This window comes from Acipenser ruthenus, chromosome 30 (genome assembly GCF_902713425.1).
Source record: "Acipenser ruthenus chromosome 30, fAciRut3.2 maternal haplotype, whole genome shotgun sequence".
NCBI classification, from domain to species: Eukaryota; Metazoa; Chordata; class Actinopteri; order Acipenseriformes; family Acipenseridae; genus Acipenser; species Acipenser ruthenus.
Genome location: NC_081218.1, coordinates 14464354 through 14480391, shown reverse-complemented (window position 1 = coordinate 14480391; position 16038 = coordinate 14464354). Strand labels below are relative to the sequence as shown.

At 41.0% G+C, this 16038-nt stretch overlaps 1 protein-coding gene across 3 annotated transcripts in view; it reads right to left on the bottom strand.

Moving 5' to 3' along the window:
* LOC117965995 (chemokine-like protein TAFA-2) overlaps window positions 1-16038 on the bottom strand; it is a 37114-nt gene that overhangs the window by 15172 nt on the left and 5904 nt on the right. For 2 of the 3 annotated variants that reach the window (XR_004661595.2, XM_034911218.2), the window contains one exon: window positions 3181-3293. Coding sequence is in view for 1 of the 3 variants with exons in the window: in XM_034911218.2 (XP_034767109.1) it covers window positions 3181-3292 (112 nt within the window). In the remaining 2 variants the exon portion in view is untranslated. Of the gene's footprint in view, window positions 1-3180; window positions 3294-11850; window positions 11959-16038 lie in introns of all 3 variants that reach the window. The other variant, XR_009309537.1, reaches the window with a different exon arrangement.

Below are 16038 nucleotides of genomic sequence, written 5' to 3'. Positions count from 1 at the left end.
CACACCAGGATATTAGGTAAGAAATGCATGCCTTTAATAAAAGCAGCTCACTCTGGATAAAATGGGGCGTCCAAGTGCAAACGGAGATGACTATAGGAGGCTGGGAGTGTATGATAAAAGCTTGGTATAAAGTCAAGACATCCTGCTATAAACACTCAAGAAAAAAACTCAAAAAAACGAAAAACGTTTCCACTAGAAGTGTTTTTCAACTACAAATGAGTCGACGTCGACATTGAAAAACACAGTTATGTGCTCTTTAGCATGTGCTGAACTTCTGTGTATAAGGACTCCTGACTAATCCCATGTCCTTCAATGGACAGTTCAACTGTATTAATGCTTATTTAGTTACAGTATGTTACTGGTGAATTCCTGATCAAGTTTATTACTAATGCTCAGTCCCTCTGAAGGGATTTTTAAAGTGTTTTGTAAAGTCTTTCTTTGTGTTACCTGAGATACTCTACTCCCCTGATTACTACGCAATGATGAATTCCCATTAAACAAAGTGCAATTTGCTAATGAGCAGCGCTAATGAATTAAGATGCGTTAACGAGGGGATCATATTAATAGGGCAGCAGCAGAGATCCATCGTCATTAACTAGAAACGTTACACGATACAGAATTCCTTTTTCGAAGGGCGGCTCTAATTGAAAGAGGCTTCAATCTACTTCTCACCATTGGTTACAGTACGGCTTACAGTACCTGCCTTTCCCACAGTGTCCTGAAGTTCTCTCTCCCCTCTGCATTCCCGTTCTGGGGGCCGACGCGCTATCCCCCTGCCTTAGTTGACCCCCAAGAGGGTCAGAGGTCACACCCCAATTGAGGCCAGCTTCCACTGGCCCGGACTGTGAGATCCTGGGCCAAAGCTCTCTACATCACTCCCCTATTCAGTTCAAGACTGTCAAGCTGTCAATACTTACGTGAATGTTGCCTTGCCATTTGAATGTAGCGTGAGATAACGTGAGTTAGCATGAGTTTTTGGTTTATTTGGTTACTATATCAACCTATTATTATTCCCTGCTGAGGATGATCTCCTATCATCCTCTCTCGAAAAGGGATGGGAAACTGCAAAAAAAAAGATATTTGAATGGAATAGTAAAATGTTTTTGTTGACTTGAAATAAAACAGCGCTGTACTTTAAAATGTGTGATACTTATTTTTTTTGTCTAATTTTTTTGTCTAGTTTTTTTTCAAAAAGAAGCCTTAAAACTTCATTAAATGGTGCAGCTCCCTCTTCCTCTTTCACAGAAGACAGGTAAGCATGAACTGCTGAGGGGTACAAGCGATCCCGTCATCAGAACCACACTGCAGGCTTTAAGCAGTGTTGTGTTCTGATTTGGATGCGCTCCTGCCTCTGTTCTGTTCCTCAGGGTGCCGTTGGGGCAGGAGAGATTTATCTGCCTCTTTCAAGCCTCCTTGCTTTCAGCTGCATTTCAAATTACAACCCTGCGATGAATCGGATAGAACAGGAATAATTTTAAAGGCATTTACAGTACCTTTTTAAAGGACGCCCCGCAATGCTGACAGGAAAGGTATAAGTTTGCTCTATCACCGTTGCTGGCATCGCAGCAATCTAGTTGTTAATATGAACCAGATCTTTTGGATTATAAATCCTCGATCGTTCGCCAGGAGAAAGCGAGTTTCTCCGCTAAACGCTGCAGTGTATCCAGATCACGCTCCCTTCTGCAAGTCTTTTTCCGTTCCGTTCAAGAATTAGGGTGTCAGTGGTGTATCCTTGCTTTGGATCGCGTAACATTTAAGTTTGATCGTAGATAATGAGGTTGATGGCTATTTAAATGTGGTGGATTTAACCATTAAAATAGGACCAAATCCTGGATTTGTTTTAAAGACTAATATACAAGGAAGAGAGACTTGCACGCACTGGGTTAAACTCGCATAGCTATTTAGTCCAATTAACCATTAGCACAGTGTTGTTTTTTTTTTTTCAGAAAGGAGAAAAGCATCCATGAAAGTTACAAAGCCAGAAATAAACTCCTCAGACTTTTAATTTGGGGGCTTGAATGAAGTATTAGGTTGTTTCTTATTCATTTTAGACGTTGGTGTTTCTTCCTTTCAGAAAAAAAAAAAAAGATTCTGCAGTAAACAGCTTTGAGAATCCAGCCCACTGTTCTCTATTTAGATCTGCCACCATTTAGACCAGTTTAATAAACCAATTGATCTTTAGAAGACTGTATTTCATGACAATCATACGAATCCTGTGCAGAAAGGCTGTGGAATTGAACACATCAATGCACAAACAGCCATAAACCAGCATCTTAAAATAAAACCTCCCCCCTCCCCTCCCCCAAATGTCATCATAAAAATTGACAAACTGAACCATTAGCAAACCGTTAGAGCTTTGTAAATAGCTGGCAGAGCTGATTTGCATATTAATATGCTTCACATCCAGGCACACACGAGGGCCACCGCTGGTTAATGTGCTCAAGAGAGAAACCGTTTGAGTCTTTTGAAAATGCTGATCTCCAAAGAAATTGCAGAGAAACCGGTTTAACAGGTAAACAACACTCCTAAAGCAGGGCAATGGGAATACATGGAGAGGTCTACAGTTATGCTAGCTTCTGTAATTACGACATCGTTGATTGTGAATGTGTAAGGGGGTGGGGGTAGTGTAATTAAGGAATGGTATTTGTCATCTCCGACAGTTCCTATTTAAGGTTGAACTTTCAAATCTGCTTCTACTGTAAAACAGAGGTCAAAGGTCACAGTGTCCCATGATCTGTCCAGACAAATAGCTGTTACAGGTATTAACCAAACAACAAGGATTCCCCAGGCAAGGCCAAAATAGATACATGTGTTGATTAAAAAAAAAAAAAAAAAGATTTTGAAGCAACAAAGAACCTGACAGCGTACAAAGACATATACATGTTTAAAAGGAAACTTTAAACTTGGCAAAGATACCGTTATTTTGCTTATTAATGGGAATTAAAGGTCTGATTTATTATAAAGACCACCAAAAGCTAAACTCAATATCCGTTAACAACAACAAAACAAAAAATACAACAAAACAATTGCTGTAATTTGAATCCCCCTCTATCAGCAAAGAAGTGATTACCGTGGCCTGTAGCACATTGAATCCCCTAGTAAAAGTATCATGGAACCCACTCTAGTCTCTTCGGAACTCCCACCTCCCAGAAAATCTACTCCAGTGCAAACGTGGCCTACCTGTGTGGCTTCTGTGGGATGATGCCAGTGTTAGCCTCCCCCCTAACGTTATCAGGCAGAAGGTGAGTAGAATGACCCATTTACACATGCTCTGTAGATCCCTCTCGCTCATTCTGGAACAAAAAAAAAAATACTTTAAATGCAATATGAATGTTGTTGTGAACAAAAGCATCCGTTTCAGCACTTTGTAACGTGCTCCTCAAAATCAATTTTCAAGGAAGGCAGAACGAATGCTGCCCTTCAGCTCCACTTGCCTGCCGTAGACATGTATGTAACACAGGCTAGATTCCAAATGAGCTGCGGACTGGATGGAGCCGTGATCTTTCTTTAATCAAACTACTTTGACTGGTCTATGTTAAATATATCAACTGGATGGCAGGAATACTGGAACTAAAGACCAGCTCCTGGGCTCGGGTGAAAGAACAGTATTGAAGTGACTGCAGTAAGAGCCATTCACAATTATTGCAAGCATTTTTCTATGAAAAAAGAACGTGCCATTTGAAGCCAGCTAATCAATAATAAATACATGCATTAGACTAGAACTGCACAGCCGCTCCTGAACTTTGGTGAAAGCACCAAATCACATACAAACAAATGGGACTACCCTTACAGTTAAAAGTGTACTGAATAGGCATGCATTGTAAACACCTTTGTTCAGGCTTTTTTTCTAATGGTAACCCAAGGAAAGTTATGGTACAGCATAATATAACGATGTGAAAAGCATAAGGAAAACTGCTAAATTACAGTGCAAATTTACCATGGTAAAATGGAATAGCCTGTGCATGAAAATGTTATAAATGTGCCAAAAAACATTTTCCCCAGAACTGTTCCCTTGACTTTATATGTATGACAAACCTCACACAGCCTAGTCTTCATGCACACATCTCTACTCAATCCACACAGCCTAGTCTTCATGCACACACCTCTACTCAATCCACACAGCCTAGTCTTCATGCACACACCTCTACTCAATTCACACAGCCTAGTCTTCATGCACACACCTCTACTCAATCCACACAGCCTAGTCTTCATGCACACACCTCTACTCAATCCACACAGCCTAGTCTTCATGCACACACCTCTACTCAATCCACACAGCCTAGTCTTCATGCACACACCTCTACTCAATCCACACAGCCTAGTCTTCATGCACACACCTCTACTCAATCCACACAGCCTAGTCTTCATGCACACACCTCTACTCAATCCACACAGCCTAGTCTTCATGCACACACCTCTACTCAATCCACACAGCCTAGTCTTCATGCACACACCTCTACTCAATCCACACAGCCTAGTCTTCATGCACACACCTCTACTCAATCCACACAGCCTAGTCTTCATGCACACATCTCTACTCAATCCACACAGCCAAGTCTTCATGCACACACCTCTACTCAATCCACACAGCCTAGTCTTCATGCACACATCTCTACTCAATCCACACAGCCAAGTCTTCATGCACACACCTCTACTCAATCCACACAGCCTAGTCTTCATGCACACATCTCTACTCAATCCACACAGCCTAGTCTTCATGCACACATCTCTACTCAATCCACACAGCCTAGTCTTCATGCACACATCTCTACTCAATCCACACAGCCTAGTCTTCATGCACACACCTCTACTCAATCCACACAGCCTAGTCTTCATGCACACACCTCTTCTCAATTCCGATGGAATATTTTTCTAATACAGGTAATCCGCGCTGTCTGCCAGATCATGCGCTCCCTATTACTAGAATTATCATAATGCTGCCAACTTAAACACTGGGGGCCGGAATTCTGTTTCTTGCACTCAAGCCAAAGCAATTAGCTTAGCAGCCGAGAATAATTCCTGCATGAGCAAATCTGAACTTCAACAGAGCTCAAAGCTAGACGCCAGACCGTGACTGACAGACACAAGCACTTTCTGTGGTCACGTAACTTCAACTCAGCAGTTATTTAGGGCAGCAGTGTGGAGTAGTGGTTAGGGCTCTGGACTCTTGACCGAAGGGTCGTGGGTTTACTCCCCAGTGGGGGACACTGCTGCTGTACCCTTGAGCAAGGTACTTTACCGAGACTGCTCCAGTAAAAACCCAACTGTATAAATGGGTAATTGTATGTAAAAATAATGTGATACTTTCTAACAGTTGTAAGTCGCCCTGGATAAGGGTGTCTGCTAAGAAATAAATAATAATAATATTTAAAGAGTGCTGCTTTTCAGGTCTGTTTTAATGGATAAAACACAGTGTCATTGTCCCAAAACCATTACTCAAAAGGCTCAAGCAGAATTCTAAGATAAAACAATAGGAAAGGCATTTAGACAAATGTGTATTCATATATTTTCTGATGTTGGGAAGCATATTAGCATTGCGCTGCAGTCCATAGGTGAAGGATTAGACTCTGTAGCGTTGTAAGAGAAGCGTTTTGTTTTACTTAATACGTGTATGAAAGATGATATCTAACGTTCAGTCTTTCCCCCTGCAACACGCTGCCCCAAGTGGACACAAGAAAAACAGCATTTCTTACTGACGAAGAAGTGTGTTGCAGGGGGACAGATTAATGGTTACACTTTGGTGTACCAAATGTACTCAGAGGTTAAACGTGATTCTGAGAGCGGTTTTAAAACTCGGATGTGACGACTGAACCAGAAAATGAGACAATGTCAATCTAAACAAGAATACATTAGTTAAGGTAACTGTGCTATGCTATACTCTTACAAAGCTGTTATATTATTATATTGTTTGGCTGCAGTAAAAATGACCCCACCCCTCCAGGGCCTTCTTTCCTGTCGGTAACCAACCAGTTGCTTCCCCTACTGAGTGACATGCTGTGTAGCCAGTAAATAGATTTGACCACAAAGACACTGCACAGGGGAAATGACCTAGGAAGTACAAATATGTTTGCTAAAATTGTTTCTTTTACGCTTGGGAGCTATGTAGCTAGCTACGTGACAGGTGTGATTTATGGTTTGTTAGCTTCATCCAATTTAACAGCTTGTTATATTTTTAGTAGCATCTTAATGTCATTGACTACATTCCCGGCAGCTTGTCTATACAAACACGTGAATGCAAATATCCAAACCCTGTGCATGGGAAGCACGGCTGTCATGGGGAGAAGGAAGGTCTGGAAAGCGAGAGCTGCTCCTTGTTATTTCAGATCAATTCCAGCCTTGGGTCGATTCCCAGAAGCACAGGAATCGCCTAACGAACAAAACCGCAAAAATCTTCTCTAGGCTCATTTTAATCCCCATAGGGGCCCAATCAACATCTTCAGCCCTTCCTGGGACTGTAGCTTTTATTCACACCTGATCAATTCTATGTGGTACCGATTTGATGTGTTCTCAGAGGGGGTGTTAGGCTGCAGAAGCAGTTACTGCTTAAGGCGTGAATTATCTGAGTGCTTATCATTTTATTTCAGCGTTTCAGTGTTTCTCCCCCAAGTACACCTGTCTTAGAGCGCCCCCTGCAGGTGATGTGTGATGCACTGCCGTTACGGATGCTGTGCCCCTGAGAGGAGATGAGGTTGAAAGCTCATTAACCCCGAATGCAGACAGGCCTGGCTCTTTTGCATTGTGGTGAAGAAGTTCCAAAATGAGGTTCGGTAAAATATTTACTCTGCAGCGTTGGATGTGAAAACACTATTTCAGACTAGAGCTCTCAGCACTTGTATATGTATTCTTTACAATGAAATGGAACTGTGATTCTACGGTTTCTTAGTTTGTCATCACACTCACACTAGCTAACTGGAACCTATGGCGTACTGTTTCTTCTTCTGCTGATACTGGACTGCAGTGCTGTGCCTGTTGCCTGGTTACCAGCCTAACTCTGATTCTAACTCTGTCTTAGTCTACTGGACAACACAGCGGAAACGAGATTTGATAAATGAGATATAATACAAGAATACATTTCGAGAAATCCTAATGAAAGCCTGTGGCAGAAAAATCACCTCCCTCAAATTTGGAACTTGTTTGCGTGCAACTTATCCCATGAACAGTAAACAAGGTTGAAAAGCATCTACAGCAACAACAGTGAAATATAAATTAAAACGCAAAAAAAACATCATCTTAAATTGTGGCAAACAGCCTGCAGAAATCGAAGGACATTTGGAAGTAAATCTGTCTTCCGATCTTCAGGAATATTCTGTTGATGACCTTCCAATTAATGGCTAGTAACCATTAAGCAGTTACACATCACAACCAAACAGTGACGCCTTCTTCTCACAGTTAAATGACAGTATCACTGGAGGAAGCCGGGGCAGAATTTATAAGCCAGGGTCCCTGCTGGTTCAGTGAGGGCAGAAAGCATGACAGGAGGGAGCAGGCAAGGTTCCAGAATCAATAGCCTACTGGCCGAATCTGTCTATTTAAAATAACAATAGATGAACTCTTAGAGCGAGACTTGGCTGCAGCAAGACTGCCTCATCCTGTCTGCTGTATCTGACCTCAAACAAATACTCACAGGGTGACTGCATGGAGCAGCAGGGAAAGTCATAAAGCTGACAGGTCTGAAAGAGCAGGACTGTGTCTTAATTCAAAGTCTGCCACCTGCTTCATAGTCGCCATGCACTTCATTCCTTCCTTCTACTTCCAGGGAAGTGGATGATGATGATGTAAGCATTGTTCCTCCATTGCAATGCAATGCCATACCGAACGTCATTACCCTTTATGAACAAGCATTGCATGGCGCTTTACAAAGAATATAACAAACTACTGCTAGTAAAATGCCAAATGAAAGATCATTGGCAGATCTCAAGGGACAGAAAAGAGCATGTTTTCTATGTTAGAATAAGACACACCCGAGGCGAGATCTTGATATTGCTGTAATTGTTCCAAAGCGCTGTGAAATATTTGTCATCATAATCCTGTTGCTGCCGGTGGTTTTCTGTTCTCACGGTAGCTGTACATTTAAAATCAACAGGATATGGATGCACTATGACGCGAAAATCTTACGTCAGTGAAAACTGAAGCTGGGAAAGGTTTTCAGTTTCATTCCCCAGCTGATTTATGAAAACAAATATCTCGTTGACCCTTAAGACAGGTTGATTTAATAATTTAGGACCTGCTTGGAAAAAATATCTGCTCTGAAATGGATCTTGAAGGCCAGAGTTGGAAACCACTGGGCTGCGGCAGTCACTGATTCAATCTTAGCACCCCAAAAAGCACGAGCGAGGTTTGCCTTTATTCTTCAAGGATCAGCAGAGGTGGAGCGTTTGGAGCGGTTTTCTTTAGCGATTAGTTGAAGAAACAGTTCTGCTATATTAAGAGTCAGCCCATTTCCACGTATTTGATCGATCCGGTGCACCGCTGGAGAAACAATGTCAAGAACGAGACATTGACAAACCACCGAGGTGCTGGGCTTGACCAGTAAAATCAAAGTACTGATTGAGGTGCTGGGACTGGAATTAGACTCGAATCATTGTTCTGATGGGACTGTCTATCTTAATTCAGTCAGGGAGAAGGAGAGAGGGAGGGGAGAGAGGGGCACGGCTCTGTAACCAGTGAAACAGCGGGGAGGATATTTCATTGCTCACTAAATTCCTCAATAAATATCTATCTGTGAAGAGATAATCATCTCCTCTTTCGATATATGTCATAGATTTTAATGAGCAGTCCTTCCCACAGGTGCAGTGGGACCCCAAATAGCATCCATTTGATAGCACTTGTTCTTTGTTTACCCCGTCTACAATAAGAATGGTATCACATTATTATTATTATTATTATTATTATTATTATTATTATTATAGTGGGATACAATGTCTCATTTTCCGGATGCAAAATGATATCACTAACGAAAATTTTGTTTACTAAAAAGCTGATTAAATAGCAGCAACTACAGAGCGTGGGTCGTTTGCTGCTCATTCCTCCTGCATGTTTAAAACATAACATCAATATACTGCATTAGACTGCCCTTGCAGTCTTTCTGAATTCCAGTAGGAAATTAAATGAAGGTATGAATATATACTTTTACAGTTCAGCCCTGCAATACTTATGATGTTTTTTTGTGTGTTAAATAAATCTCTTTTGGACAGGTTGCGATTTCCCATAATAAGAACGACAAAAAGATTACATGTGTAAATTATTTAAAGCTAACCAACTGGGGCTTCCTTTCTTTCCATTTGCTTGTTTAAAAACATCTCTGCTCATATATTATTGAAAAGGTCCCTCCCATGGTTTGGTAAGTTTGCAGGCAGAGAGCACAATAAGACATTAGCTCTTATCTGACTACACTCCCTCTCTGTCTGTGCATTAGTGAGTCTCCGATGAACAGCTCCTCGGAAGCAATGCAGTGTACCCTGAACTAAATAACTCGCTCAGGGCATCTCGCTGCAAGGCAGGTATAACCCTTATGGAACAAACTTATATTTTTAATATATGGAACAAAAGTATGATCTTTATATTTTTCATATATAGAAACTGGCCCCTTTTTTATATAATTGGGATATATTTTAAATATATTTTATTCTGTAATCCATATATTTATTTTATATGGGTTACAGACTAATGAAAATATGGTGCACCATATATTTTCAACATATAAAATAAATTCTTTATTGTATATGTTTTCTCTATTCTTTACAATGCTTCCCTATGCTTTACTACACTTTGCTGTGCTTTTACTACTGTTAACACGTTACAGCAAACATGTATTTTCATTTCAAAACTTGATACTACTTAAAAAAAAAAAAAAAAAAAGTTATCAGTTTCCACGCCTTATTCTCAGGCTATCTGTTACACTTCCTGGGTCATTTCACCTCAGCAGTGTCTTTAGGGTCATGTGACTGGCTGATGTCAGTCAATAGGGGGAAGTTGTCGGTTGGTTAAAGCCATTGAAGGGGCGGAGACTAGTTCACCCTCCAAGATGACTAAGCAAGTGCAACACGAACTGAAAGCAGGGCTTGCAAACAAAGATTTATTTAACCAAGTGTAATATTATATAACATGTTTTCAAATTTTAAAAAAGGACTTTTGAGACCTACATAATATAATGAACAACTAAGATGCATGGAATTAATGCAATCACATTAATCTTACAGAATGTTTTCTCTCTTCATAAAGGATAGCCAGCACAAGAGAACACGGCTCTCTCTCTTCCACTGATCCACATTCTAGTGGTTAAAATGTCAAGGAAAATACCCAGTTTTATCATTTTAAACTCAGTAGTATTTGTCAGACTGCGTTAATTGAAACCGTATAGCATACAGAAACTTGAAAAAGTAATACGCAATAAAACCTGTGACCCAGTACTGAGGAATGTATATACGGTTCCTAATCTCAATTATTTTCATTAAATGAAAGTGTTCTGTGAAGCATGTGTGTATTCTGATTGCATTAAAACAACAGGCATGAAATGATTTTGTATTGCTGTACTGGTGAGATATTAACTGTGGCCGCATTCTAGCAACACTTTGATACAGATGCTGTTCAGCCACGTGGCCACATGGGGTGCCACGGGGACAGTAAGATGCCAACTTTGCCACTGGCTTGGTATCTTTCATCTACAAAATGAACGAGCGCTGTAACATCTATGCCACCACAGAGAAGTTAGTAGCGAGGACTTGACTGAAGTCCATCTCAAAAGGAGTCGACAAACCCTAGCTGTCGAGCAGCACAGAAACCGGGACCAGAGGACACAGCTGAAAATGAAGTGGAGACAGACTGAGGACAAAGGGTAGGAGGCACTTTTTACACAGACGGAACGGGTGACCTAGTCACGTGGTTGATGCTGAGTCGCTGGGATCCTTTAAGACCCGACTTGACAAAGTTTTGAGATCAATCAGGTACTAGAAACCCAACAAGCGCTAATGGGCCGTCCTTATGCTGTACCCTACGTCTCTGTGCTTTATAATGCATACCTCTGCTTTACCATGCTTACACTATGCTTCAATACTCATGATTTTACTATGGGAAACAGGGCCTGGTATTAAAGGAACAGCGATGCTGAGACCACCGGAGTACAGCTTTGCTTGTAGAGACATGGAACTGGCCTGATCAATTCACAACCACTTTAAAGCTGCACCTTATTCTTGGGTAAGGCCAGAATGGTGGATTCCAGGACAGGTTTTGAATCCATTACCCAGATTAAATAATGCACTGCTTACAATGAAGCAACGGTACATTACTCTCCATTTGAAGGTCACCTTCAAACTAGACATGGGTTTATTTGTTTTCGCTGCGGGTTCAAACTGCGGCGTCACTTAATCAGAGTCTTAAGCACAAACAGGCTTGGTGTGAGTGCTTGTCTGCCTCAGTCTGGGCTCTCTGGGGTCTGATAGGCATGCAACTGCTCAATTAGTGGCAATCTGCAGTGTACTTCTGTGCTTTCGAATGAAGCGACAGCCACCTCAGCTCCAGTCACTGGGGTCTGTTATACTCTGTAATGTTTGAGTGATATCGGTTCAATTTCAAGACAGTTGACTTTCGTAACAGACACGTTAGATTATGTAACGCCAGTATGTTTTATACTCCAGTATATGCTTTTTCCCGAGGCTTTGCTATGCTTTATTATGCTGTGTTATGCTTTTACTCTGGGATACTTTTATAAGGGGCATTGGCTGACTTTTAAATAAAATGAAAAAAAAACAATTAAACAATGATAAATATATAATCCAGAAATAAGATCGCAAGCATTTCACAGTACTGAATTCTGATATACTTTCATATTGACATCAGCATTATTATAATCACCAGTCTGTTGTTAAAAAACTCCAGTCTGTTGTCCTGCATCAATTTTCAAGTCGTGTTCTGTCGTGGCGCTTAATCCTTGCCTCCTTTTTATTTTCCTGATGGCATGTTCTGAAAATAAAACAGAACTAAAAAGCCTCGAACTAAATATAAAATAATACAATTGGCTATTTCAGATTGGGAGAAAAATCAATTGGTGACTACTAAATTAAAAAAAGAATCTGTAGCTAAAATATATATTTTATTTCATCGGGGGTATCACTTGGTGTTGCATACCAGAGCTGATTTTTAAAATCCCAGTGCTTAGAGAGGGTTTACAATAAAAGGGTAAGTAAGGGCAGCCTAAACGACTGGAAGTGACTGGGCTTCACTAATCCGCATCTCTTTTTAGAACAGTAATTGGGAGACGTCCAGCATATCTTCGCATAAGAGCCTTCTGCTGCTCTGGTGTTGAACACGCTAAACCCAGGACACCAAACTGATATCTAATCCCAGTCACAAATGCGTTGATAACAGCTGTGTGGAAATGTGAAATATTGTGGAAGTGACTTGTTTTGTACCACCCACATGGTTATTTTTATGTTATGGAATGAATCTTTTATTATTATTATTACTGTGACGTACTTGCAACGCAAATTCATTCTATTGCTAAGCATACTGCGTATCATTTAAAACACTTCCCATCAAGTGTCTCTAATTACTGTGTATTTACATAAATGCATCTTTCCTTACACATAATTAGAATGTTATTATGCATAGTTACAATGCAATTAATGTGTAGATGTGTTTGCATGATATAATTCTAACCCTTTTCTTTTACAATTGTGCAAAAAGAAAATGTGTTAAGTATATTGCAACTCTGCGCAATAACATTGTAATTGTGAGTAACATGTGTGTAAGTACAGGTGTCTTTACGAACTATGTAAATACACAGTAATTACTCATTTACCGAAAACAACTGTGCATAAGTGTGTCGTTCTCAAATGAGGCGATGAAGCACAAAGGGCTTGACAAGTTAGAGAAGATTGAGATGTTTTGAAATTTTCCTCCGAGCTAACAGAAGACGTTCTGCAGCAAGCTTTCCGCATCACTACGTGAAACCAGCAGACTACCTGAGGGCTCCTCATGCGCCACCGCGCACTGAACACTGTTCTCTGACTCTTCTTCTAACTTCCCTTTAGTTATTAACAATGGAACAAGGCTAACACTTGCCAAGGCCTCCTGCGGACGCTTCATTAGGTTTGGGAGTACTAATTTAATTAATAGAAAAATTCTCCCATCTTAGCAAGCGTTCCGCTACATTGAACCAGTGACCCGGCCCCCTGCTTATATTGAATTAGTATTTTATTCATGTTTGCAGAAGTTTTATAATGCAATCCCTGTACTGGAAATGAGGAATACTAATATGGCATGACTGCTGATAAGGTAAAGTAGGTGAAATGTTAAGAGAACAGCCGACAACTATGTGGAGATTCTATTAATTACCAGGCTTTAAAATTGCAAGTATGGCTTAAAGCTGTCGGATCCAAAATAAAATACATCACCTTTTACAGACATAGGTGAAGCCCATTTATCCCACTGCAATACTAAAATTGTTCTCAGTGGTTCTGGGTTGATCCAGTGTCGAGTTTTTTCTCGAATTCTGCCTTTCCCTGGTTTTCAGCTTGCCTGGAGACTCCTAATTGCCAGATCAGCCTTTCCCAATTTATTCAAATCATCTTTCACCTTACCATAGTAAATATTAAATGCCACCTGGAGGCACAGCTCCTGTTTTATATGAGTTAGGTATTGCTTAGTTCAGGCACTATGCATTACATATCTGCCCTGTGATATTAAAGCTATTTGTAGTCTACAGTAAAGACACAGATTTCTGAAGTTACTGCACCTCTGCAGTGACAAGCATGTCAAATCTGTTTTCAGGGCTCTTTGGAGTTTTTGCTTTCAGTATAATCTGGAGTTTTAAGACCCTGTCGCTCTCAGTCATCTTAAATAACAATAAATACAACAATATATATAAACTGGGAAATCATCTATATTGTGTGTGTTTAAGAAGCATTGCAAACAGTTACAAAGCATCAGAAGCATGGCCGAGTGCAAAATGGGGAGGAAGCTTACAGCCGAAATGACTCCTGTGAAATGCACACAATCTGGACAGCCAACAAGGTCTGGTTTCTAACGTAGCACAGTGAGCCAAGGAGTAAACTATGGTGAATAACTGAGGTTAGCTGCCTCTTTAGTGTCCTTGTTAAAAAATGAAGACCCTCATGAGTTGATCATGTCCGTCTGTCTGTCCGGCTGAATGTCCAATTATGTTTTTTCTCCTCACCGCAGTGGATCCCCGCACAGCACGGAATCACTTTTACTCTGAGCAATCCAGAGCAGAGGTGGGCGGGGCTACCAATCCAGGAGAACAGAGATCAGCCCTGCTTCTTATCCACTCTGAGTGTGCTCGGTGTCTGGCCAGTAGGGTTCGCTGTTGCGCGATGAGGAGGAGGAGTCCCTGCCGGTTTCTCATCCTCCACCCCGGGAGCGTCAGAGCCAATGTGACGTCCCCTTCGGAGACCCCAAAGTTCGTCCTCTTTGCACAGTCTGGACGTGAACCGGCGCCGTCCAAGCTGTGTGACTCATCCTTCGCTCCCAGAGGCAGCACTTTAACTGGATGAGCCACTCGGGGGGACACAGATATTTTTAACCTGTGCAATTATGAGCATGCTCTGTTTTGACTCAGTGTTTTTTTTGCCAATGCTACAGCTCAGCGTTCGTTTAGGAACCTGCCCTAGCTATACTCCCTCAGTCCGCAGCCTGGATATTTATCATTTCCATCACAAAGCCTGTTTCGGCTCCAAACAGCTTTGTACTGTTCTTGGCAGCTCAATTTCTCACAGTCTTTAATTCCAGTTAGTTTTCTTCATGTCTTTGTTCTTTATCTAGACTGTGCCACATTCTCAGTCTTTACTCACTCAGGAACGACCTCCACAATTAATGAACGGGGAAGAAAAACTTTCTCTGCTTCTTTCAGACAGCTGGTCTATTTTTGTAAAATTACTGCCTGACTTTAATGATCTGAAGCATATTCCTTACCCAACAGGTTTGCAATGAATGTGAACACAAACAAAACAGGTAACACACAACCACTGGATACTTCAATGACTGCCCACCCCTCCCTCTGCAAGCAGGGTCATGCAGGTCTCAGTGTGGAGAATGGGTAGGAAAGCACTGTGCTGTTCCAGTGACTGCCCTCCCCTCCCTCTGCAAGCAGGTTCATGCATGTACCAGGTGATCTTTGTGTCTGAGAGCCCGTTTGAAGTTATATGGTCATGTTAAACATGTGCACAGTCACCAGAGCGTGTTGACTGAAACAGAAAAGGATACAAAGTGATTCTAAACAGGACAAACAATACACGAGGTACAGAACTGATATTTCACACCTGTACCAAGTTTCTCTTTCAAGTAAATAAGTTGATCTTTCAGCTAAATAACGTTTTTTTAGATTGTAGTAGGCAGCAGTGTGGAGTAGTGGTTAGGGCTCTGGACTCTTGACCGGAGGGTTGTGGGTTCAATCCCCAGTGGGGGATACTGCTGTTGTACCCTTGAGCAAGGTACTTTACCTAGATTGCTCCAGTAAAAACCCAACTGTATAAATGGGTAATTGTATGTAAAAATAATGTGATATCTGTATAATGTGAAATAATGTATAATGTGATAACTTGTAACAATTGTAAGTCGCCCTGGATAAGGGCGTCTGCTAAGAAAGAAATAATAATAATAATAATAACATTACAATAGTGGGCAGCAATTTGCATTAAAGCGTCTCTAATTACTGTGTATTTACATAGTAGTTACATAGTAAATACATGTGCACTTACAACATAATTACAATGTTAGTATGCAGAGTTACAATGTATTTTTGCATGATATATGTAGTACACACTGTATCAGAAAAGGTTTACGGTTAAGGTTAGTATTAGTATAGCAGCAACTGGCTGTCTCTGACGGCTCCACTGCATAATGCATGGTGCAGATGCTGCCTGCCAGGGTATAATTGGCAGTGGATTACACAGGGTAATTCTCTACAAGCTGCTGCTGCTGCTGCTGTTGGAATGGGGAAATTAATAAATCCCAAATCTTCCAGCTCATCGCCAGAGAGGAATTAGCGATATTTAAAAAGTGATTTGCATTAGCTCAGCCCTT